This window comes from Odontesthes bonariensis, chromosome 8 (genome assembly GCF_027942865.1).
Source record: "Odontesthes bonariensis isolate fOdoBon6 chromosome 8, fOdoBon6.hap1, whole genome shotgun sequence".
NCBI lineage: Eukaryota > Metazoa > Chordata > Actinopteri > Atheriniformes > Atherinopsidae > Odontesthes > Odontesthes bonariensis.
The window spans coordinates 1,998,187-2,023,943 of NC_134513.1; the positions used below are offsets into that span (position 1 = coordinate 1,998,187).

The 25,757-nt window shown below is 42.3% G+C and overlaps 1 protein-coding gene and 1 pseudogene across 2 annotated transcripts; one reads left to right on the forward strand and one right to left on the reverse strand.

The window, feature by feature from the left end:
• Positions 1-764: 764 nt before the first annotated feature.
• Positions 765-24,487, reverse strand: slco1e1 (solute carrier organic anion transporter family, member 1E1). 2 transcript variants are annotated; one of them, XM_075471293.1, is made up of 16 exons: positions 24,325-24,487; positions 23,971-24,075; positions 18,738-18,874; positions 17,796-17,937; positions 15,977-16,109; positions 15,752-15,870; positions 13,711-13,857; positions 13,441-13,539; positions 10,729-10,953; positions 10,480-10,644; positions 9,120-9,315; positions 8,882-9,047; positions 7,247-7,431; positions 2,348-2,412; positions 2,013-2,130; positions 765-1,559 (listed from the first exon to the last, which is right to left on the reverse strand). In XM_075471293.1, the coding sequence occupies exons 3-16, from the start codon at positions 18,840-18,842 to the stop codon at positions 1,136-1,138; spliced, it is 2,289 nt and encodes a 762-aa protein (XP_075327408.1). In that variant the 5' UTR covers positions 18,843-18,874; positions 23,971-24,075; positions 24,325-24,487; the 3' UTR covers positions 765-1,135. The 2 variants fall into 2 exon arrangements, with proteins under 2 accessions (XP_075327408.1, XP_075327409.1); XM_075471294.1 differs by lacking the exon at positions 24,325-24,487 and having other exon boundaries at positions 23,971-24,112.
• Positions 20,639-20,792, forward strand: LOC142385953 (U2 spliceosomal RNA; annotated as a pseudogene).
• Positions 24,488-25,757: the final 1,270 nt, after the last annotated feature.

Genomic DNA, 25,757 nt, shown 5'->3' on the forward strand with positions numbered 1-25,757 from the left:
GTATTTTTTCTATGGGTACATGCCATTGACTGAGCGGTCTGTGCTCGTTTTTTATTTTTATTTAATTAGATTGGAGATACTAATTAATACTGAGGCGGGGGGGGCTGGCCGATTTTTTTTTTTTTTTCCCAGTCCGACCCTGACAGCTCCCAACAAGTGTCGGAATGGTGGTACCAAACTGTCGGTATGGCGGGATGTCGCAGTGGCGTCATGTCTGAGTGACGGGATGTCGGAATGCCGGTTGCATACCCTCACCTACGAGGAAGCCCCCTGATTCTCTAAGCTGAGAGCGGCTTGACTCCTGTCATGTAACATAGTGTAAAAGTTCACAATATCAAGCTTGAACTGCTGAGAAAGTTTTGAGGTTTGAGTTGTTTTAGATGGCTGAAAGATTGCTTTTCTCAGGGTCGTATTCTGAGTAGCTGTTAGCTAACTCTGTTAGTTGTTAGCTAGCTCACCTATGAGGAAGCCCCCTGATTCTCTAAGCTGAGAGCGCCTTGAGTTCTGTCATCTCAAGGTGAAACACTGAATACTCATGAGTAGTTAAGAAAACCCCAATTATGAAAAAAGAAATCAATAAAAGAAATAAAAAACTCTTTAAGGGAATGATTTTGTGCTAACGTAGCCTTCACGCTACAGCACAGGAAAACTGTAATTATGAGCAGAAAGGCCACTTTTTCCACTGTTAACACCAAAATGAACAATGATTTACAAATGTGCCATATATGACTGAGGCTGGGTAAAGATCACACCTGCAAAATGAATGCGATAACAAAATTTAAAGATTTATTCATTGATAGGAAGAAAAAATATTTCTCTATGTAGCTGATTTTTACCATATTTATCACTCTGAGCATTGCACAGCGATCACATCATCATATGCAAACACAGTCAATGTGCCCGTCCAGTATAATTCAATCTTTTAAAAATCAAGTACTGTGTTTCCAAAGCTGTAGGAAATAGATTACTGAGCAGTTATATCCTGTAATAAGTCAGGAGGAAAAACTGTGCTTAGCGTGCGAATCGTCCACGTGAAAAGAAGTCCCTCTTGACCCTGCATTTAAATGTGACTGAAAATGGTTTCTTGTTTGAATCTTTGAAAACATGAACTCGAGTGGACCACCGAGGTTCTTTGCTAACTTCCTTTCTCTGACTCGTTCTTGTCAGTTGTGTGATGGTCCGGCATTTCTTTTTCCACCTGTGCAACTGTTTCCTTACAGACCATCTCCACGTTGGCTCCATGAGGAGGAGAAGAAGAAGAAGAAGAAGAAATGAGCGCCTGTGTGTTATTGGGGGAGGTGAGTCCATCATCTCGGGGTGGTGTCTCTCTTCCGTCAGCCTCTCCTTCGTCTTTCTCGACCTTTACACGAACCTTTGGGTCATGAAGCAGTTTTGGACTTTTGGAACCGGCTCCGGTCTCCACGAAGGGCTTCAGTTCCTGTTTGGTCTCTTTTTCCTGCTCTTGTCTCCGAAATTGTCGCCTGAGGAGGATGATTACAGCGATGACAAAGAAGTAGGAGGAACCGCTGAGACAAGTGATCAGCCCCAGGAAAATGATTCTGCAAACGGAGAAAACAAGCAGACAAAGTTCAGAGCAAAAATCTTCAAAATCAAATCAAATCAAATCAAATTTATTTGTAGCACATTTCATGTCCAAACAATTCAAAGTGCTTTACATAAAATAAAAGCATTGCAGCAGGGAGTGGAAGAAGCATTAAAATACATATAAGAATATAAACAAATAAAATAATTTAAATTAATTTAAAAACAAGCAACAGTCCAGATAAGTTCAAAGATATCGTGCAGATTTCATGCATAGACACATGAGAACAGAAATGTTTTTAACCTGGATTTAAAAATGTCTCCATTTGGTGAAAGTTTAATCTCCACTGGCAGTTTGTTCCACTTGTTTGCAGCATAACAGCTAAATGCTGCTTCTCCATGTTTAGTCTTTAGTTCAAACAGAAGAAGAAGAAGAAGAAGTGCATTTGATGAGGGAGTCGACGGGATACCTGTATAAATCAGAGTTGTAAAGGCGGCATGCCCCCGTGCCCCCACACCTCTTCACCGACCACTTCAAGCAAGTCAAATCAATCAGAGCTCCGAAATACACCGGTGCAGGAATTCCACCTGCAGACAAAATATCACCAAGATATCAACTGAGAACAGAAATGGAGATAAGTTTGTGGTTTTTCAATCATCATTTTTACTTGAAAATACGAAACTAGAGCAAAGGTGACGGTTCTTATCAGAGGAGGAAGCTTTAATTTTGGGACCTTTTGAAATTCAAATCAAACCATCACATTGGAAAAGAAGTCTACATGCAGCTGAAAGTAATAAACCTTACCAAGAGTCCGAGTTACCAAGGCCTGAATACCCAGTGCAAGGGATTTAAGCTCTGGTGAGATGCATCTGAAACAAGAAGAAATTAAGAAAGCAAACATTTAATGATTTAAAAAAAAACAAAACAATGGATAATAGGTTTTCCTTTTCTTGGTAGATGGAACCAACTCAACTCAACTCAAACTTTATTTACAGAGCACATTTCAAAAAACAACCGAGGTTGACCAAAGTGCTGTACAGGATAAAAGCTGCATTAAAGGTAAAAGTGACTCAGATAATGCTACCGTTCCAAGCAGTTAAAATCAATAGATACTAAAACACAGTGCAATAAAATAGAATAAAATAAAATAAGTTCAAATAAAATACATTAAAATAAAGATATAAAACAAATCAAGGTTATCAACCAAGCAGAAAGACGTACAAAGCCCATGAAAACAGAAGAGAACATCACAAGATTCTTGAGTCATAATAACGATAAATGTTTCTCAATTAAATGTAGCATCCTGGTTAGATTAATGCACTGGTTAATTTTACTTATTTGTATTTGGATGCTTAGAATTGGGAATACAATAGATTATTAGGAGTTTTATTTTCAGGGTTTGCAATAATTTAATGTATTAGAAAGCAATTAGAAGTAAGTGCAATGATCGTAACTTTTGAGCTGTCTGTGAACTTGTCATAAGATTTTCTGCTGGTTCAGACAGGTGTCACTCAAACGAAGAGAGAAAGAGCCAATCAGAGCTTTACTTGTGTAGCTCCGGAGCCAATCGTGCACTGATGTGTTTCAACCAATGAGAGGGGGAGCAGGGCGGGTCCAGAGAGTGAGGAGCGGGAAGAGGTGAGCGGTAGGTAATGGAGATTTATAAGCAAAGAGCTGTGTTATCTCGTTTCTGTTACACTGAGAAAAACAAAGAGTTCTCGTTTGATTATTATGTTTCCAAACCAAGGTTTGGATGTTTGGCTCGCTTCTTCTGACGGACTGTGAGCCTAACCGGTGAGTGTATGACAGTGGCGGCTGCTTTTACTTTTAAAACAGGGGAAGCCCATATTACGCTTGGCTAAAAGCATGTCAACTACATTTGGTGTTGCTAACTGCTTAGCTGCGAGCATAGCCGCCATTGTGACGAAACTACTAGCTAACACGACAAACAAATGCACAACAGGAATATGATTGACAAAACTTCTAAACAACAAGGATGTGTTTCTTATTTACAGTGTAATATTTACAAAAGTGTATGTGTGTGAGGATGGAAATGGAAACGATGGGAAATGAGTGAAACTCCGACAGCACTTTCACAGACAAACAGTCTCTTTGGTATCCGCTTTGGGACTGAAGTTCCAGCGTGCTTCTCCCCGCTTAAAAATTCGGCTGCCACAACATCTCTCATGATGGACAAACACTAACTCCAATCATCACGACACAGCCCCTCATATTGACACGCCCACGTCTAATCTACCCCCAGAGACGCCGAGCATCCTCGGAAGTGATGAGTTTTTGTCGATTTAGCCAATGATGACCTAGAATTGTAGAAAAAAGCTTGACTCTCCCGCCCCCTCCTGAAGCCGGGCAGCCCCCGGCTCGGAAGCCCGGCTGTTAGTGGCGGCTTCATAACATGATTTCCTCAGTGAACGGCTGCGATTTCAGAACAAATCACTTCATTAAGCTACAGGACAACATGTTGTAGTTATGAAAGTAAATGCAGTATTGGGCATATCTTGTGTTTTGTGAATAACTGTTTTATCTTCAATTTAACATTGAAGATGTAGCAATTTCACCAGAGAATGGGAGAGGCTGCCCGGCTTCCCGTGTTGTCTCTGAATAGCTTATATGTGATGAATGGCAGTGGTCCCAGCATTGAGCCCTGAGGTAGTCCTACACTAATGGGTCTAAATAACTTTTAACATTGTAGGATTCACTGTGTCACAAGCTCCATTTAAACCTAGAAAAAATGGCTGCAAAGTGTTGCTTGTTGTCCAAGGATTCTATTAATTCATTCTTAGGCCAGAAATATACTTGCTTTTGATTATGGATACATGTGTTTATGCCGGTGTAAGTACCAGATCGGCTCGGGGTCCGACGTCTGCTGAACACGTCACACAATATGGCTGTACGCTTGAATGGGAGTACATTGCGATTGGCTGTACGTCGGACAGTTGTGATTGACTCGTTTTTTCTTTCATCTTATAACCGACTCGGTTACAAAGTACATTGTGGTGGTAACATGACGTATGGTGGTAAAATACCACGTATTCATGGGTACCAGTCGATGAGACCGCCGCCATATTTGTGCCCAATTTGACAGTTCTCCTCAGTTTCGCCATGGCGTCCCACACCTCACACTTGAACGAGACGGAGAGACAACGATTGTTTTGTCAAAAATTAACATTATTAGTTGCGACTCACATTTATTACCCCCAACAGGAGGCTAATAAGGCTTTTAAGAGCACGGATGCCTACCAGTATGCTGTTGCTGGATGGGTGAAGGAATCACGGAGCCAAAGAAATGATGTCATCACAGCACATGTAAGTAATTCAATAACAGTTTTAAACTTGTGGTTTTGGTAGTAGTTTACCGTTAACGTTACCCTGATTGTATTAGCTAGCGAGTTGTTGGCTCCGGTGCTCACAACTCGCTGCTTTGTTTACATTTCCACTTTAGCTCGCTGCTAGCTGACATCCATGCTTTACAACATATTCCTGGCATTTTTCAAATAACTTCAACGTTCGGTCCACTTGTTCTGGTAACGTGACGCTGTAGCTTGTGATCTGAGTGCTGCGGGCGGACACAAATATGGCGGCGCAAAAATACTGTGACGTCATGCGGTCTTGATGAATAGAAGTGGTAAGTGACGTATATGGGAGTTAATTTTGCTCACACTAAGCATCCAGCAAATTAAGAACAAAGTTATATGAATGAATCGGACCTTTCGTAACTCGAGGCTGAATCTTATGTCTGTTAGTTTTAGTTTATATTTATGCTAATGTTAAGTAGACCTCTTACCAATTCTTCTCCCATGCTGTAGAGCAGGGATGGGCAACTGGCGGCCCGGGGGCCGCACACGGCCCTCGTCCTCACTCAGTACGGCCCGGAAATAGATCAATAATAATTTAATAATTAAAAACAAAACAAAACAAATAATCAAAAAATTGTAATTATCCTGTTGACCGATAGAGGGCGCTCCATACGCAAACGATAGCGGGGCCCGGGCCGCTTTCTGCAACAGCGAATAGGAAAGCCTAGAGCCATGGCCACTAGCAGCGGCAAAAAGAGAAAACTTGACCGAGAAAATCGCATTTTTCAGCCAAAATGGGAAGAAGAGTATATCTTCAGTTTTGTTCTTTGTTATGAAGGAGTTCAAATTCCTTTTTGCACTTTTTTTAAGCAAATGTTTTGTCTTTGTTGCTTATTAAGGACGTGTTAAAATGCATTTATATGCAGAAAATAGTTGTATGTTGGTGCAATAAACATACAGATATAAATTCATATAAAATGTGTTCTTATTGAGAATAAATACACTAAATACCCTGCTGTAGAGGTTCAGGTGTCGGGTAAAGAAAAGCAGAAATGTGTGGAAGGGCGACATAAAGATATTAAAAATCTATTAAAACTGATTCTCAATGAAGTAATAATGTAAATCAAAAGACTTAAATGTAAGCTGCACTGTATGGGCTGAAGTCCTCTGTGATCAAATAAGCAATAAATTAGTCTACGTGTGTTTTGTGGACTTTGAGGAGGTTTATGACCATGTTCCCTGAGGGTCTCTGTTGGGGGATGAGGTGGGAGTACGGGGTACCAGATTTGCTTTATGAGCTATTCAGTCCATGTATGAACAAAGTAAGAACTGTTTTTAGGGAGTGTTGGACTCCATCAGGGACTCCCTGGTCTCTGATCCTGTTTGTGGTTTTCATGGACAGGATCTGGAGGTGTAGTCGGGGAGAGGAGGGCATCTGGTTTGGGAACCTCAGGGTTCCATCTCTGCTTTTTCTAGATGATGTGGTTCTGTTGGCCTTCAGCTCACAGCTCCATCATCAGGGGGAGGAGCTCCGAGCTCCTCCCTCCGGAGGGAGAAGCTCCGCTCCACCATCCGGAGGGAGGAGCTCCGCCATCCGGAGGGAGAAGCTCCACCATTTTCAGGGGGAGGAGCTCCACCATCCAGAGGGAGGAGCTCCACCATCCAGGGGGAGGAGCTCCACCATCCAGAGGGAGGAGCTCCACCATCCAGGGGGAGGAGCTCCACCATCCGGGGGGAGGAGCTCCACCATCCGGGGGGAGGAGCTCCACCATCCGGGGGGAGGAGCTCCACCATCCGGAGGGAGGAGCTCCACCATCTGGGGGGGAGGAGCTCCAACATCCAGGGAGTAGAGCCGCTGCTCCTCCACATAGAAAGGAGTCAGCTGAGGTTCCTCTGGTTAGGATGCCTCCTGGGAGGAGGCCCCGGGTCAGAACCAGAACTCTCTAGAGGGATTATATATCCCATCTGACCTGGGAACACCTCAGGATCCTCCAGGAGGAGCTGGAGAGGAATGTCTGGGTTTACCTCCTGGACCTGTTGCCTCGGATAGATGGAAGATGACGGATGGAGGGCATTCAGTGGAAGGATGGTGAAGAAAATTTTCCTTGCTGAATTTCTTACAAAATCAGAAAATACATGTGGGAGGTGGGACTTCTTTAAAAGTTGGTCTTTTCCCCTCTCGCTCACATTCATGTCTCTGTCATGTCCCCCATTTTGACACCTCGAAAGTGTAAGTTTTGACTTTTTCTTATTGTACAACTTTAAATGTGTTGTATGCAATGTCCCGGCAGCAGACCAATCGGAGCCTATCACACCTCATTGCAATGCAATAACGGTAATATTCCATCGGTATCACAGCTACTTTTCTGCAGGGTAAGGTTGCACAGACCGTATGATGACCATGTAGCCCGGTGTGGCTCCCAAAGAGTTGATAAAGGAGCTGAGAACGGACACGGCCATGTAGGAGGTGAAGCTGCGGCTGCAGTCCTTGGCATGAGGGCACTGCCCGAGCCTCACCGACATGCTGCTGCCTGCTGGAAACGAGGCGGACACACAGCTGCAGTTGTGGAAAACCTGGGGGAAAAAGAGACTATCCTCAAATCTTTATATGGAATTGGCAAATAATTATTTCCATAGTCACATATTCTGAAGAAATTAGGCATGTAGTTCATAATATTTGCTCTCTAAGGCGAGACGCTACAGGTGAATAGGGTAATATTTTAAAATAATAGATATCACCAACTTCCTCAGTTGATTACTTATACAAGTATGAAAAAAAATGTATTACAAGTTTTAGAAATTTGTATGTTAAATTAGGCATTATCTCATTAAATATGCGCAAATTTGCGTATATTTCCGTATATGTGATAAAGCCAGGTGCAAAATTCTTTTTTTTAATTTTGTTTACACACAAAATGAAAAGAAAATTACAGAGGGATTTCAGGATATCTGCTTTCATTTCCTAGGAAATCAAAATATACTGTCCATAGCCTAAAAAACATCGATTTTCGCCATGTTTTTCATTATAATGTCACATAAATCAGGCCAGGAATGATTTATCAACAAATCCTTCTATAAATATCTTTGGAATACTGCTCAGTGTATAACTGGAAAGTTTGGTGTTAGTAGATGCTCCATAGGCTGAGATATTGATGCTGGAAAAATACAAAAAACTGATTTTGAGAAAACGGCATTTACAGATTTAAATAGGGGAATTTAAGACATTCGTATTAGAAACAATTGCTCAAAAACAGAATAAATGCTCAGGCCCTTAGTAATACTAATATTGAATAAAATAATCGTATTGATAAAGAATACAAGCTCAATTACAATACAATAAAAGACATGTATGAGCAGCCTCTGTCATTAACTCCTCGGTTTCCTAACGACAGGTTACGGTCAGCTGTGCTGCTTCCCGATGCTTCATCAGCTGATCTGATAGATTTTCTTTTATTGCATCTTGCAAAGCGCAATTGTTGCTTTCTTTTCTTTGAAAGTTGCGATGTTATGGGGCATTTTCGGAGATTCCACGAAAGCTAAACACGTGATGCGTCTGAGCGAATCACGTTAGCAGAAACGAGCAGCAGCCAATGAGGTTTCGTCATTAGCTATAAATCCGGCTTTAGACATTCCCGATTGGTTACTGATAGAAAGGAAGTGCCGTTATTTGGGTTTCATATCATTGTGCAGGAGACTCAGAGTTTTCCAACGATACCGGTCATGACACACTTCAGTAAACAGACGAAGCTCGGCATGGCGCGTTGGAATGCTAACTTTTTGGAGAAATGTACTGCTGCGAGTGAACAAAATGTAATAAAATAAACATTTTGATATTTGTTTTCAACGTTTTCTTTATAGCAGGTTGAAAGAACACGTTGAAGGAGTAGACTGGCCCAAAATCTCAAAATTGACCATAAAAAAGGCCTGTTTTTGCCTGCCGTGTCTCAACTTAAGCAGAGTACACTGAGCATGGAACAAATATAAAAGGATACATGGTGAATGCTGTAGGTTTGTGTGGTCCTACTGTGTTTTTGCCTCGTCCGCTGGAGCTGAGGCAGCCGGCCATACAAGGGGAGACGTAAGTGATGCCGCTGTCTGAGCAGACGGGATCCCATTCCTCCGCTGAACAGGAGCAGTCTCTGTTACAGTCCGAGAAGAGCGTCCCTCCATCGTACGAAACGCTCCGTGTCCTGCAGAGGACGGATGGTTTATACTCCCTAGGACAGTGAGGGTGAAAGATTCAGGTTTGTCTCTGCACTGACCCGTTGTAGGACACCGTGAGCCCAGCCACAGGGACGTTGTCACACTTGGTGCCAAACTGCAGCAGTAACAGGAGGTACCCCACAAATGATGTGGCAAAGGAGAGCTGAGCTCCTGACACCACACTCAGCTTGTACCTCCTCATCAGGAGTCCCCCCAGGAAGATCCCGACTGCCACTGCCGGCAGGTTCACCACACCTGGAAGCAAAACCCCAGAAAGTCTGTAACATGTCACCATATCGGACCATCGATATTGATTCCTCCGTGGGAAAAGCTCTGAATGAAGAGTGCTGTTATCTGTTTAGAATACATCTGAATTACATTTCGTTGTGTCCCCTCCCACTATCGATCGTCTTTCACCACGATGCCCAAAAGTACCTCCCATTCCTACAAGATGACCCCATGATCTCTCTAAGACTCAACTAGTTGGTTAGCCAACATGGGCTGTGTTCGAAACCGCATACTTCTCCTACTACTCCTACTAACTTTTTGAGTTAGTAAGCGAGTTTGAGTAAGCAGAAGTTCCCGGATGCATACTAGATTCTCCTAAATGTTGGGTATGCATCATGAGGTTACTACTCATACTCAAACTACCCAAGATGCAACGTGACGTGACGTCGCCGATCGTCATTTCCTGTCAAAACGGCAGTTTCAAGCTAGCTACAACGAGGGTAGGTTCACTTCCTGTTTTCAAAACAAAAGCACCAATTGTATGGTAATGGCTTTCCCTATGATAAAAGGCAACGGGTATTTTATTTTGTGAAAATAACCGGAAGCGCGTTGCTCACTGCGGCTAGCTTTAGTAGCGCCGAATTCGTGGGAACAAAATTGTAAACAGCCGGTATTTTGTCAGGTTTTCAACACGTTGGGGATCTAAACGACTACTTTCTCACCTGAAAATGTTTCAAATGTTGCTAAAGTTTACAGAGTTTAGAGCTTAAGAGAAATCAGCTTCAGGCCGGCTGATTTCAGCTCGGGCAGGAGCGAAATGCATTGTGGGTAAACTGTCTGATCCATGAGTATGCAATATGGAAGTATGTAGTATGCGGTTTCGAACACAGCCAATATATCGGTGTAAAATTGTATCTCTCTCTCTGTCCAAGGCTTAAAGTAACCTGGATGTCAGGATTTATGACCAGTTATCCTTCTCTGTGTGTCATTATTTATTTAACAAAAACTAAACTCCAACTAGTGTATTCGTAAAATGTCTCACTTTCAACATTTGATATGTTTTATTAGTTAAATTTTGAATTAAATATTGATTTATGACATTTTCAAATCGGTGCATCCTATTTTTTTTTAGAGATTTCTTTGCTTCACCCAATGTTAGTTTGACCACATGATGGATTAAAGGGCTTTAACCTATGAGGAAATTAGCTCTTGACGCAGACTGTCCAAACTGCTGCTCCATGTATTTGGCTTTGAAGGTGAACAGGCCGATGAAGGAGTTGAACTTCAGGATGTTCCCACAAAGAAGCAGGAAGTAAGCAGGAGTTCCCAACAGGCGCTTCAGCGATGGAAGGAACCCTGCGAAAGGATATCCAGTGAAAACACAATTGAATTCCATAAAGCAGCACACGTACACACTGAGGAGGATTGCTTCTCCTTTACCTTTCGCAATTTCAGTCAGCCGAAGGTTGTGGTTGCTGTTGAGCGTATCCCCCTCCCCATCTGGGGTCGCGGTCGGCTTTCCCTCCTCGCCCTCCTGCTTGGGCAGCGAGCGAGGCAGGAACCAGAAGGGAATGCTGGAGACGAGCAGGAGGGCAGAGGACACCAGGAAACCCAACCACCAGGCGCCCACCCATCGGGCATCTTTAGAAGTGATGGTCACGCTTTCTGCATTATGAATGAGTTTTCAAATTAGTCTTTTTCACAAGAAGTGACCGTAATCCACAGCGGATTGTCCTGGGCTGAACAATCGGTGAGAAAGTAGTGGAATCACTTCCCAACATGTTAGTGTGTGGCCTCTGTGGGTAATAAATGCCAGTGTGTCTGAGGTTGGACCATCCAACTCCACCCACCTCCGATTCCACCGGTTAGGGTTGGAGTTAAACGGTCCGTCTCCACCTTCCCACAGGTTGCTTTGAGAGGATCCTCAGTAAAGTGGTTTAAACATAAAATTACCCTTTTTGGTCTCTGATCATGTACCAGCGCATATTTATTTATGTATTGATTAGGCCTGGGCAACGATTAAAATGTTTAATCTAATTAATCACATGATTTCCCTGATTAATCACGATTAATCTCATTTGTACGCAGAATCCAAAAATGAATCCAAAAGTAGTGTATAGCTTTTAGCATTTAGCTTTATTTTAAATGTGCTGCCATATGAATGAAAGTGCCATAACATTTGTTGTGCAAACACACTTTTAACATCAGCATCTTTCTGTAGTTTTTATGTAGAAGCCTCGCTCCACTGTCTGTTTCCTTGAATGACTTGCTGCTATCAGTTGTGTGTTTTGCCTTTAAGTGATATTTTAGACTGGAACTACTACGCTGAGAAGACAATTCAACTTGGCAGTGTTTACAGATGACTTTGGTTCTGTCGACTCCGCCGTCTGGAAGAACTTTAACATGAAAATGGCCGAGTAAAAGTTCCGTACCCTTCTCCATGTTTGGTGGATCCGCCGATTACTTTCTTTTCCAGTTCCACAGCAGACAGCAGCAGACTTTTACAAAATAAAAGCCTGTGAGCGACAGACTTTTACAAAATAAAAGCCTGTGAGCAACAGACTTTTACAAAATAAAATAAATAATAAAACAGGGGTGGTCCGTGGTGTAGTGGGCTGAGCAGGCGCCCCATGTACAGAGCCTACAGTCCTCGCTGCAGCTGGTTTGAGTCCCGCATCGGACGGTAGTTCCCCCTCTCTCTGCCCCCTGCTTCCTTTCTCTCTGAACTTTCCTATCCACTAACGGCACAAAAGCCCCAAAATAAAAAATAAAAAGAAAAGAGTTAACTCGCCCAGCTCTAGTATTTATCTACACAAATTAATAATTGATTTTTGATAATTTCTCACACGGATACGGCGAAAAGTCCTCGTTAGCCTTTAGAGACCAGTGTCCTGCCTGTTTTTGTGCTGGCGTCTCGAACCTTTCGCCCTGTGAGCAGCAGGCTTGGTTTAAATGAGGCTCCCGCCAGAGTTTCCTGGGTCCACTCAGTAGGCCTGTCACGATATCCAATAGGTCAATAAATCGTCCGATAACTTTTTCCAAGCACGATCACTTTTCTGGCCACAATAAGTCTATTTAAAAAAATTTTTTTTTTTTTTTTTTTTTTCCGCATTTCTTTGTTTCCTCGCCACTCCCGCCCTTTCCCTACTTAACCGAATGATGGGCGCTTTCACTCAGCGCAATGATTGTTGAACATTAGAGCATTTTCAATTTTCAGTGCAGCCTCCCTGAAAAAAAAAAAGGTTGTTGCCCCGGTAACATATTCGCGCCGTTTGAGACCGTGTGTTCTACTGCTGACCTCTGATAGTTAGCAGCAGCATTCGTTCGACTGTTACCTCGCAGAAGCCGCAGCTCGCGTCAAGTCAGATACCAGCTAACGAAGAAAAGTTATGGAACTGGTGCCGAAGAAAACGGCGAAAGCTCCCGTGTGGGACCACTTTGGCTTCCAGCCAAATGATGAGGGTGAGCCACTGAATCTAAACGAGCCGATATGTCGGATTTGTAATAAAACGGTCCCATGTAAATCCAGCAATACAACCAACATTGTTGGTTCAACAGTTTCAATCTTCAACAGTTTGTGTGTAGGTGCAGTTCTTGCTCTTGTTCACATGATAATTTGGCTGGTGTTTGACCATAGCATTCTGCTCTGCAGGACACAAATATGACATCTCTTGCTCTCGTTAATGCCACCTCGGGTGGGTAGGTGTTCTTATTGTTTACTCTGTTTGTGTGTGTGTGTGCTTGTGTGTGTGTGAAATGCCCCATGTTTGTTTACAAGCAACTTTGAAAGAAATTCTTCATTGTTATTTTAATAAAATCACATTTATTGATATTTAAAAGGGTGTATTCGCATTTTTATTGCATTTTTAATCCCACTGTCATTAAATTGTTTGAAAGTCGTGAAAAATTCAATATTATCGCAATAATTTCTTGGCCAATTTATCGTCCAGCAAAATTTGTTATCGTGACAGCCCTACCACTCAGTTAAAAATGTAACATCCTTGCCAAAAAAGACTTTGTCGGAAGCCGAATTCTTTAAAGAACTTAAATTGTGCCCAACTGTCTTCTGGGGAAAGTGCAAAAAATGTCAACTTTGGTTCAGTAAAGCTCAGTTAAGCCAACATGACATCATAAGAAGCACAGAGTACTTACCCATATCAACATATCCTATGTCGACATATAGTCTGGCACAGTAGGAGCCCAGGAGAAACCCAAACATGGGGCCCAGGAGAGTAATGGTCTGCAGACAAGCTACCAAATCAATCAAAAGGGTTAATATTCTACATGAAGTCCAGCGTTGAAAGACACGTGTAATACATCGGGCACATGACCAGGAAGTACCTTGTTGATGTAATAGAAAGCCTATAAGCAAACTATTCTCAGAGGATTGCATGAACAAACAAATGAACAATGTTATCTCACCGATGTAGAAGGGGGAGTTTTCAGCTTTAGCAAAGTCGTCGATGTAGGAGATGCCCAAAGGTGTGACCGGAGTTTCTCCGATCCCCCTCAAAGCGTTCCCCAGGAACACATAGATCCACATGTGGGAGCTCGACTCTCTCTCACAAGCTGCGAAACGACACACTGAGAAGTAATGATGCTGGCAGATATTTTAAGCACCTCTATAACGTTCCCAGAGTGTTAAATCTGAAAGAAAACACGGGTTTATTTGAATAGAAAACGGATGTAGGAAGAAGCTGAGGAGTCGATTCCTTTAACCTTCAGCTTGTATTTCACAGCGTTGTAACTCCTTGTAAATGCTTTTTTGATTGACTGAAAACTCAGAAATTGCTGCCTTTCAATAAGAAAAGAGTCGCGTCTTGTGGGTTTTTTGTTTTCCTTTTGCTCATGTTTCGATGTTTCCTGTATTATTTTGGTAATTTCCTGTCCTTAGGCTAATCTCTGTTAGCTTAACTTTGGTTTTCTAAGACTTGGGCTGTGTTCGAAACCGCATACTTCTCCTACTACTCATACTAACTTTTTGAGTTAGTATGCGAGTTTGAGTAGGCGAGAAGTTCCCGGATGCATCCTAGATTCTCTGAAATGTTGGGTATGCATCATGAGGTTACTACTCATACTCAAACTACCCAAGATGCAACGTAACGTGACGTCGCCGATCGTCATTTCCTGTCAAAACGGCAGTTTCAAGCTAGCTACAACGAGGGTAGGTTCACTTCCTGTTTTCAAAACAAAAGCACCAATTGTATGGTAATGGCTTTCCCTATGATAAAAGGCAACGGGTATTTTATTTTGTGAAAATAACAGGAAGTGCGTTAGCTCACTGCGGCTAGCTTTAGTAGCGCCGAATTCGTGGGAACAAAATGGTAAATAGCCGGTATTTTGTCAGGTTTTCAACACGTTGGGGATCTAAACGACTACTTTGTCACCTGAAAATGTTTCAAATGTTGCTAAAGTTTACAGAGTTTAGAGCTTAAGAGAAATCAGCTTCAGGCCGGCTGATTTCGGCTTGGGCAGGGGCGAAATGCATTGTGGGTAAACGCTCTGCATACTGTCTGATCCATGAGTATGCTGTATGTCAGGACTACCCAAATCCGGTCCTCGAGGGCCGACGTCGTGCAGGTTTTGGATGTTTCCCTTCTCCATCACACCTGATTCAGATCGATGCTTCATCAGCTGGTTTAACAACCTTTTGAAGAGCTCCATTTCATCTGAATCAGCTGTGTTGAAGCAGGGAAACATCTGAAACCTGCAGGACGTCGGCCCTCGAGGACCGGATTTGGGTAGCCCTGCTGTATGTAGTATGTAAGTATGTAAGTATGCGGTTTCGAACACAGCCATGGTGTTCATTGATAATTACCCCTCCTGGCTTTTGGTTTCTTCTGGCCACATCATTGCATGTACGATGTTTATTGTTTGTCGCCCCCCTGGTGGGTTCCCCGTCACTACATTTGTCAGTTAATCTTGATTCTGTTTTGGTCCTGGCTGTCGTATATCTCTGCTGCAGCAGAAGCTTTGGGTTGTTTTGAATAAAGCCTCCAACACTACCAGCTTATCTTCACCTTCCACCAATAGTCTGCTATAGTTTGTTCTGCTGAGGTTTTCTGATTTTAATACACGAGAAGAGGTTTATTAATTAGTTGTAACGGTACAATGAGTGACTTTTCACCCCACTTATGTCATGTGATGATGTTCTGCAGCTATGGAGAAAGTGGAAAACAGGGATGTTTGAGCTAATCCATGCTAAAAATGAAACTATTGTAATAATCCATTCATGTTCGGATGTTTTAAGTTGTAAATCAGGGAATCGCCACAGTCGAGATTCATCCGTTGGTTTCTATACAAAATTGTCACAGAAATTCAAACAAATGTTTCAGGAGTACAGGATGATTCACCATCCACAGAGCCGCCCTTCCTTGGCTGTGTGGCCGATAAGAAATGAATATTTCCTGACACCTAAAGGTGAAACTTTGAACCATTTGAACCCAGCATGAACCTTTCGTACCTGCGTGGTCTTCCACAGAAGGCTCCATCTGAATCTCTGGTATGTTCAGAGGGTCGACACAGGCAGCAATGCTCACGCTGTTATTCTGGAAGGCCTGAATAACCGTGTCATACGTATAGCTGTGAAGTCAAGCCACAAAAACGCATCAGAAAGAATCTGAACCATCTCCTATAATTTGTGTTTAAACATTTGGCCGTGTCAATCGTGACGTTTGTAGATGTTTACCGTCCCATGAAGAAGTGGGTCAAGCCGGTGAGAAAAGCCCCAACGGACATGAGGAAACATCCCACAGCGATGAGTCTGGGTCGATGGAGCTTAGCCCCAAAATGACTGACCACGGCTAGAAACAGCAAGTTGCCTACCTCCGAGAAAGCAGGAGAGGAGAGTAAAGTAGAGATTAATTAAGAAAAGCACGAGCTAAGTTTAAGCAGAGGCAAACCGAAGCTCCCGGGACATTTACGGGACGACTAAAACGTTTAGTGTGACTAAGACCCTGGGAGAATGTGACCAAACTGTGGTGGTCTTTGACCTGAAAGTGACTCATGAGTAGGGATGGGAATTGATAAGATTTTTACGATTCCAATTCCATTTTCGATTCTGCTTAACGATTCGGTTCTTTATCGGTTCCCTTATCGATTCTCATTTGGAGAAAAAGGACAACAAACCGGTCGATTAGCATCAACTTTGTTTAGTTTAGAAGTAACACGAGTCATGACCTCACAAACCCAACAACGGTGAGGTCCACATTGGTCTATCCTGGCCTGGGTAATTTAACTCTTCCTGCTCTGGTGAAAGGAGAAGCTGGAGGTAGAGGTGAACTGGGGGTAGTACCACCAGCCTCTGGCTCTGAGCCAGTCAGGCTCTGTCTCTCATGATTTCATCTAAATGTAATGCCTGAGAAGGCATTCATTTAACCTTAAAATGATAATCCGGGGTAAAATGCACTTTAGATCAATTTACGGGATGTTGGGAGTACATACGTTGAGTTGACATCAAAATCATGTCATTCGGATGTGTTTTGAGAATTTCGATTTGACCGTTTTTAGCCAAAAGTCGTTAGCCTGGAAGTGAATGGGGCAAATCATGTCACCGCTACAAAACGCTATTTTTATACCTCTTCTACAGCTCCAAACAACATAACACTGACGTGGTAGTGAGTAGAGGGTCCCTAAAGCCAAACCGAAGTGTCCCGAGGTCTTCATGTTGTCGGATAGAGAGTCCAGAATGAATTTAATCAAGCCAGTACCTTTCCGGAAATGTGTCTGCTGCAGCTGCCGCTACAGACCGTGGTGAAGTTGGTTTGATATTGGTTTGAAAAAAAAGACACCTAATTTCCTTATTGTGAATATCTGTCGAATATCCAATATCAAACCAACTTCACCACGGTAACCGTTTACTTTAACCGTTACTAACAGCAGCTTTTACAATGAGGCAAATGGTGCTAACATGATAGGCAGTGTTTGTTAGTTAGTTAGTTACCTGCAGTGTTAGCCGAGGACATGCTAACGTTGCTAACGTTGCTGGGTTCAGATTCACCAACGTTAGTCTGGAGCGGATCGAAAACGCGACATTCATTCATAGTTATTGCATGTTGGTAGTATTTCGTCCCTTTGGTGAAATATTCACTTTGCAAGTTGCCCTGTTGTCGTCTTTTTTAGGGATGTGGAACCAAACTTTCGAGCGTTTGTACCGCTTGGGCGCCATGTTTACTGTTGGCTGCTGGCTGCGCCGGACTCGCCACGCAACGTTGCGTGGTGACGTCATTCGCGCCCACTGGAATCGATAAAAGGGAATCGTTTGCAAAATCGCCAAACGATTCCAAGGAATTGAAACACCGGGAACCTGTTCTCAACAAGAACCGGTTTTCGATTCCCGTCCCTACTCATGAGGTTGCTACACAGAATAAAAAAGAAAAGCAACAAGAAGAAGGCGTTAAAGAATAACTACGTCGTGCTTGTTCACTGGGACCAGGATGGTAACCCGATTGGATGGCATGGATCCATCGACAACACAAGTTTAAGGTTACATGAAGGGAAAATGGTACCCATCTCAAAGCTGCCATCGATGAGTCCAATCTGCGAGCTGGAGAGGTCAAAACGTCTCTCGATCTGAGTGATGGAGCTCTTCATGTAGGTCCCTGTGAGGGCTTTGGAGAAGTAGGCGAAGGAAAGCGCCACAATAAAGAGCTAGAAAACACAGAGGGGAACAGGATCGGTACATCATCCGGCTGTTATTTTATACTGTAAATCCACTGTGATAAAAATCAGCTCAACCAACGACGTGTTTTTTTTTGTTCTGAACTCTTTCTGCAAACAGTTCTGACTCAGTCGGATCCTCAAGGTTCGTGTTGCTCAACCTAATCCCCATCAGGGATTATTATCCCATGAGTTTTGTTGCTCTTTCATCTATAGCTGCAGAGGCTTAACAAGATTTCCCTTGAAAATGTGAATCTGTGCAACAATAAAGGCGTTCAATGAATTCATCTTCTTATTAATTATCGAATGTGTGGACGTAAGGAAAGTTCCAGCTGAGCTCGTGACGTACAGAGGTATCTGACAAAGGTTGACAGGCTTATTCAGAGGAGAATTATCTATTTTCTTCATTCTACGGACTGAATGTTGCACAGTTGACCAAAAACAGATGTGAGTCTTACATTTTAAGTGTTTATACATCCAATATCTGTACCACTTTAGCTCTTAAAGAGAAAAAGGGCTCAGGTTGCTCAATCATTACCATTTATCGGGAGGTAAGAGTCCCACATAAACCTAAAGCTGCAACTAAAACAACAATAAGGTAAAGTAAAAGGCAGCTGTGGGAAAAAAGTCAGGAAAAAGTTTAAAGTTATGGTGCGAAAAATGGCAACGGCACGCTGCTTTTTAGGCTTTTAACTGGTGTTTTTATCCTGTGCAATTTACGCTGAGTGCATCCACAGAAACAAAATCAGATAAACCATCAGAGAAGTGCTGGTGACGGACGGCTTGAGTACCTTGAGGGTGGAGAGTTGAGGGCGTTTTCTGCTCTGCTGCTCGCTGGGGTCACACAGAGCCTGCTGGCTGGTCATCTGGCTGCTGTCCAGCATCACTTCTTCCATCTTTCACTCAGCGTCTACCTGCTCTCAGTGCTCTGCAACACACAATGGCAAGGAATTCCAGATGAGAAGAAAGTGTTTGACATTAACTGATACCATAAAATTAAAATCCTAGCAGTTAGGAAAGGGCTTCACTTTCCTCAGACAGGTATTCACAGTAAACTGGTACCGTTTACCCGTGTTTTTAATTGAAGAACATCTGTTGTGCCAACAGTGCTTGGCCAATATATAAGAATTAGATTGATCTTATCACACGTAGAAAAACTGTTCCTCTTTGGTGCTTAATGCATGCCGAACAGACACTGAGGGTGGGGGGTATTTCTATATGCATTATGCATTCACTTCTTTTACATTACATTTAGCAGACGCTTTTACAAATTAGGATAATTATCATTTATTATTGGAGGACAATGGTTTTGGTTCCATATATGGTGTTGTGCATGTGTTAAAAATAGCAACTATTTCAGCTATGAACAGTAGATTAAGCTCGGAACAGGAACATAAACTTGAAAAAGGCAAAATTGAAGGAACAGTGAAAAAACATGCACAACACAATAGGACTAGGTATTGAAACAATAGGCCTAATTCTATTACAAAGGGCAGAATCCGACAGGCTATTTTAATGGGATCCCTGTGCTTGTTTCCCTGCAGCAAGTATATTCCATCTGGGGGTGATGGCAGACAGTGACACTCTTAATGTATTTGAGATATCCAATCTATTGCGCAACTTTGTTTTTGACCCAGCCTCGCATAGATACGTGGTGGGGAATGGCAGCAACGTTTTCAGCGCTTTTACGGCTATTTGAGGATATTCTGCTTTAGCTTTTATCCAGAACGCAGACAGAGAGGTCGTTTGCTCAAACGTGGTCTTAAGACCACCGTCATTTGCCAGTTCGATCAACTGGTCTTCCTCCTGAACTGACAGGTGATCGGTGACAGCGGTGGCAAATGGGTTGCAGATCCACGCGTTTGTTTGACGCGGATCTTTGGAGGCTGGGAAGTAGCGGTCAAATTCTTTGGACAGCGCAACAAGGTGATCACGGACCAACTCCGACAGAGCTGGAGCTGGCTCAGATTCTCCCAGTACCTGCACTAATGTGTGAAACACATCGAGCACACCCTTGTCTACTCGACGCCCCCACTGGTCCAGCTTTGCTTTAAATGCAGCGACTTTATCTGCCACTTTAAAGACAGTTGTCATCCTCCCCTGGAGTGTCAGATTGAGCTCATTAAAGGGACATTATGTAATTTCTTCCCCCATCTAGTGGTGCAATTTTATTTTGCAAAGTCGAATGAATTTTCTCTCTAGCGCCTCGCGTTTTCAAATGTGCGCTGCAACTTCTTGAACTACGGCAGGCGGTATGTGTCAAGATTCAAGAAGCTATAGCTTCAGACTCAAGGTCCATACAAACAAAAAGACATCAAGACACACAGTACAAAGGATTACATAACACACATACATTAACACTATAAATACAGATGACAGATAACATGTCAGATAACATAAGTTGACATAGCCTTTGGTGTGCAAATCATATTCCGGGAGTGACGTCGACGCAGCGTTAGCGTTAGCGGCAGTGTGTAGTTGCTATCTGGAAAGTGTTCTTTTAAAAAAACTCCCGGTAAACTTACAAACTTTCTAATGCCTCGTTTTGTGAGTTAAGAGCCTATGTGTACTACGGCAGAAGTTTGGTAACAATCAATGCATTATTAGTGGGATAATTTACGAGATAAAATCTATTTACCATTAGCGCCGGTAATAAGCCATTCGGCGGACGTGACGTCAAAATGACGTCGTTTCCGCTTCCAGGCCTGGCGTTGGGGATACGTCCCCTACCCGGGGACCATATATCAAATTGATTTTTTGGAACAGGGAGATGGAATAGGGGCTTGCTCCGTCCACTCCACGCATCGACCTGGTATTGCAGTATCTCCAGGAACGGTGCACTAACAAAAAAAAAAAAAAAAAAAAAAAAAAAAAAAAGGCCTGGCGTTTGGGAAAAAACGATTCGAAGTGCTTTATGTCCCTCTCGGCACTTCGTGGTTTTTCATAGACTGGAAGGACATGGCAGCCTCCATAGAGCTTTCCCGCTCTATGTACATACAGACAAGTTATTCTTCACTCAGGAGGATAAGTGAGGTTTTTGACAGAGATAATTTTACACCAATGAGGACTAATTTATGAATGAATATGTTGATTTGAGCTAATAAATGACTTAATTTATTACATAGTGTCCCTTTCAGCAAACCGAAAATGTCACAGAGGTAGGCGAGTTTTGACACCCAGTGGTCATCACTAATATGCGCAGCCAAATCAGACTTTTTTTCTGACAGAAATTTCTGCAGAGGCTCCCGCAACTCAAACACTCTGGCCAGTGACTTCCCCCTCGACAGCCACCTGACCTCTGCGTGCAAGAGAAGGTGTTTGTGCTCTGCATTCATTTCTTCGCAGAGCTGTTCAAATAACCGGTTGTTGAGTGCCTCTCTGAGCCTAACAGCGAAACCAGACAGCCGTCCGGTCATCGCTGCAGCCCCATCAGTACAAACGCCAATGCAGAAGGACCAGTCTAACTTCCCTGACACGTAACTATCCAAAGCACGAAATAATTCTGCACCTGTGGTGTTTGTTGGAAGTGAGAGTACACACAACAGATCCTCCTGCACATCATTCTCAAAAATGTACCGCACAAAAACAAGCAGAATTGCCCTGTTTTCCACATCAGTGGACTCTTCAACCTGAATCGCAAACCACGGTGACACTCCTAGCCTCTCCAACAACTGTTTCTCAATATCCTCCGCCATGTCATTAATACGCCGTTGGACAGTACTGGCCGAAAGAGGTACCAAACCTATCTTTTTGGCGGCTGCCTCCCCAAGAACTTCTTCGCACATGTCTTGGGCAGAAGGCAGAATTAGCTCTTCGCCAATAGTAAAGGGCTTCTTTGTCTTAGCAATTCAACAAGCCACTCTGTACGAGGCAGAGCCACGTTCACAGATGTAGTTGTCCTAAGCACGAGTTTTTGTGAATCCTGTTCTTGTTTTTTACGCTCAAAGAATTCCAGGGGTTTTCGTTTAAGTGTCGGATGTTTGGTTTCAAGGTGTCGAATGAGCTTTGATGGCTTCATAGACTCATTCGACAGCTCGTCCCCGCACACCACACACAGAGGATTTGGAGCATGTGAATCACCGGTCTGTGTGAAACCAAATTTAAGGTACGAATCGTCGTATTTCCTGTTGAAAGAACCCTTCTTTTTCTTCGGGTTTCTTTCTGGTTCACTATTATCAGTGGTGGACCTTTTCTTGCCCTTACCCACACCAAAGAAACTTTCCAACGATTGCTGCGTTTTGCTCATTTTAGCTAGCTTGCACTCTATCGCTGACCATGAACTGAGACTGCGGTGTCGCTGCAACTTCAGTAGCCTGCGTGTTGAGGGCGGGACAGACAGTCATCATTGAAAAAAATAAACGTGCACAATCGGCCTCCTATAATGCAATTTATGCAGTTTCCAAGTATAGAATCTAGCGAGTAAAATGAAAGAATTCCCGATTTTCCATGTCATTTCTTTTCTTTTCTTTTTTTTTTTGTGTGTGTGCATTCCCCCCCCCCCCAAATCTCACCCAAATCTCTAGCATAGCTCGCTTCTTTTAGCATATCTAAGTCAGCCTGGCTCCTGGAGCTAGCAGCTTCTTAGTGAGCTTCTGGTTAGCTAGCATAGCTCGCTGCTTTTAGCATATCTAAGTTAGCCTGGCTCCTGGAGCTAGCTGCTTCTTAGTGAGCTTCTGGTTAGCTAGCATAGCTCGCTGCTTTTAGCAGATCTAAGTTAGCCTGGCTCCTGGAGCTAGCTGCTTCTTAGTGAGCTTCTGGTTAGCTAGCATAGCTTGCTGCTTTTAGCAGATCTAAGTTAGCCTGGCTACTGGAGCTAGCAGCTCCGAGATGACTGAAAACATAAAAAATTATTAGGTTACCATTTTCTTGAGAAACTGTTTCAGAGTTTAATTTTTCTTTTTGACTTTATTGAACGTATAGTCGTAACACATTGGGTGTTCAAATATTGGGCTTAGATTAGTATATTCATGTATTCCTATTGATTGAATGAGGCAGAAGATTTTGTGATATCCTGAGCAAAAACTTTAAAATGTATAATCTGGTTTTAGGAGAATTTATAACTGTTGAAATGGGATTTTGTTGCCGTTAAAGCAGGTGGCTGAAAATATAATGACAACAGCCCTGGTACAAAGCTGACTTTAACCACAGCGCTGGAATTAGCAAAGTTCAGATAAAGATTAAAGCTGGACTTTACAGTCCAAACACACGGCTTATGTCAGTCCGTGGGTGTTATTTTTCACCCTTTCACAGATTTCTGGTACACTTTACAGCTTTTTTCTTTTGCTTATATGCACTTATTAGAGAGTAAGTATAATTTTAGGCATTATTTTACAGTCGGTTTATCTTGTACTCACTTTTTCCCCTTGTTTATTGAATGCTTGCATGTGATCGAGTAAGCTAACAATATTTCTTTCTAATTGTGGCTTCTTCCTGGCGGTATACTGGGAGTTAGCTTTGTACAGGCAGATAGTTGCTGATAACCCAGTGCTGCCACATCTTGTTTCTATAAATAGCTGAGGATTTTAGTAGTTGATTAACATTAAAGAGCTGCATTGGGATCCCCGCAGGATCCAACACAAATCCAGTGGGAGCGGGCAGAAATAGTCAAAAATCCAGCAGGAGTGGCATTAACAAGACAGTTTCTGTGCACTACCTTTTTTTTTTTTTTTTTTTTGAAGAAGAAATGTAGTGCACGAGAAAAAAACCCATCTGAAGCCAAGTAAGTTATAACTAGTTTTTTGGCTCATCAACACTGTTTCCAGTCATTTTGTGAAGTTTATCTCCAATGTGAAAGCCGTCAGTAGCTCTGATTTAATATAAATATATTCACTAAATTATGTGTCTCTCTGATGATTTTCCCCACATCCGTAATCTCTTGTATAATCATAAAATCCTCAGTAATCAGCATGAAAATATCAGTCATTTCAAAGACAAAAAAACATGCATAGATGTAAGAATATCCGCTGTATCTCAGTATTTCCTGCAGGGCTGAAGGCTGAAGTCTGTGTGAGAAATGAGGGGTACCTGGTCAGACTCTGCAGGCTTCCTCTCAGGTGAGTACACATCAAGTGACTCAGTCCATATCGATAGAATGTGACAACTCCCGACTTCATTTGTCAGCTTGAAAGTCTGTGGAAAGTTGACAGAAAGTTAGTATGATTTTCATCTCCACAGCTCCATTAATCCCCCTCAGGTTCCGACTCGCCAATACCCCCCCACCCAGAGGGCAGCCTGTCTGTGATGTATGATTCATTCGTGGCCAGTGAGTCACGGCCCTGCCGGTAGGAATTTATAGAGATTTTAGTTTGTTAAACTTAGTCATATTCATTGAGAAATCTCTAGTGCAAAGCAGCCAGTGATGAAGTTTGATTAAAATACCTGGTGCCTCTCGGAGGCCGGGATGATTGATGGATCCTCTGGCTGCTTCTTCTTCTTCTTCTTCTTCTTGTTCCTGTTTTAAGCAGCCATGTGTCTCTCCTCTGACAGAGAGGACGCAGCCCTGCTCTCCCCGAGCTCCGATTCTGCCGAATGAGGGCAGAGAGCTGTTAGTTGGAACCGGCGGACAAAAGGCCCCACACATTTTTATTCCACCCACATACCAGCCAGTCCAGGAGCGGGACGGCAGCAAGAGAAAGGTGGGGGTAATGTTCGCTGTTTGTGCGTGGGGGGGGGTTCAGATTAGCAACTTCAAACCGATCCCTTTTGGATTTCTTTTTCTCACAAGGTGAAAAAGGTGTTTGATTTTTATTATTTTAACTTTATTGCCTTTGTCAAACTTGCAGGCAATACAAACACAGACACACATTCAATTAAAAAATAAATAAGAAAACAAATAAAAACAAAACCAATTACAAAAACTGAGATAACAAAACAAAACAGACAAACAAAAAGGTCACCTTGTCATTAAATGTTATACATCACTTGATTATACGGGGTCAAAGTGCATGCATGATATAAAATTGCAACATTACATTTAAGGTTTTAGTCCCAGAATGACTGGGGCCCATCTTCTTATGAATAGTGGTAATTTAAACTGTAAAATAGCAGTCATGTTTTCCATGGTATGTATCTGCTCAATCTTTTGTATCCATTGAGCTTTTGTGGGTGCATCCAATTAACTGTAACCATTTTCTTCGCAATCATTAACAGAATATGTAACATGTAGCATTGGTCCTTAGAGAGCAAGTTCTCTGGTATCTTCTCCGGAAAAAAAATTAAAGGGTCCAGAGTGTTTGATTTTTATTATTATTTTTCATTATTTTGTTTATTTGACAGGGACAATAAATCAGACATAGTTACAAATCAAAGCTTGTAGCTGATGTGATGCATACAGAGTATATAGCAACAAGTGCTAATTTACAACTCCCGTCCCTGGTTAGGCTTTTCTATGCCGACACAAGACCTAAAATAGACATTAATTTACATAAGAACATTAATCTATAATCAGAATCAGAATCAGAAAAAACTTTATTTATCCCCGAAGGGCAATTAGAAGGGCGAACAGCGGTCCATTAAAAGAAGAACAAGAAAATGGAATCATAAAGAAAATAAAACGCAGAAGGGGGTGACAAAAAATAAAAAATAAATAATGAAAAATAAAAATTAAATAAAAAATTAAATAAAATAAAATTAAATATCTAGCAAATAAATAAAATAAGGCGTCAATTATATTAAAATGACAATGTAATTAAAGTGACAATAAAAAATTAAAGTGACATTGTGGTTAATGTCGAGGTGATATTGTAATTTGCACTACAGTATTGTAAATACAACAGTGCAGTTCAAACTCTCATCTCATTCATTCACTCTCA

Coding starts and splice junctions, on each gene's coding strand:
- slco1e1 (XM_075471293.1), bottom strand. CDS start 18,842: ATGGAAGAAGTGATGCTGGACAGCAGCCAGATGACCAGCCAGCAGGCT. Junction 9,048..9,119: donor CTCACGGTGTCCTACAACGG/GTCAGTGCAGAG, acceptor CGTCCTCTGCAG/GACACGGAGCGTTTCGTACG. Junction 2,131..2,347: donor CTTGGTAACTCGGACTCTTG/GTAAGGTTTATT, acceptor TTTTGTCTGCAG/GTGGAATTCCTGCACCGGTG.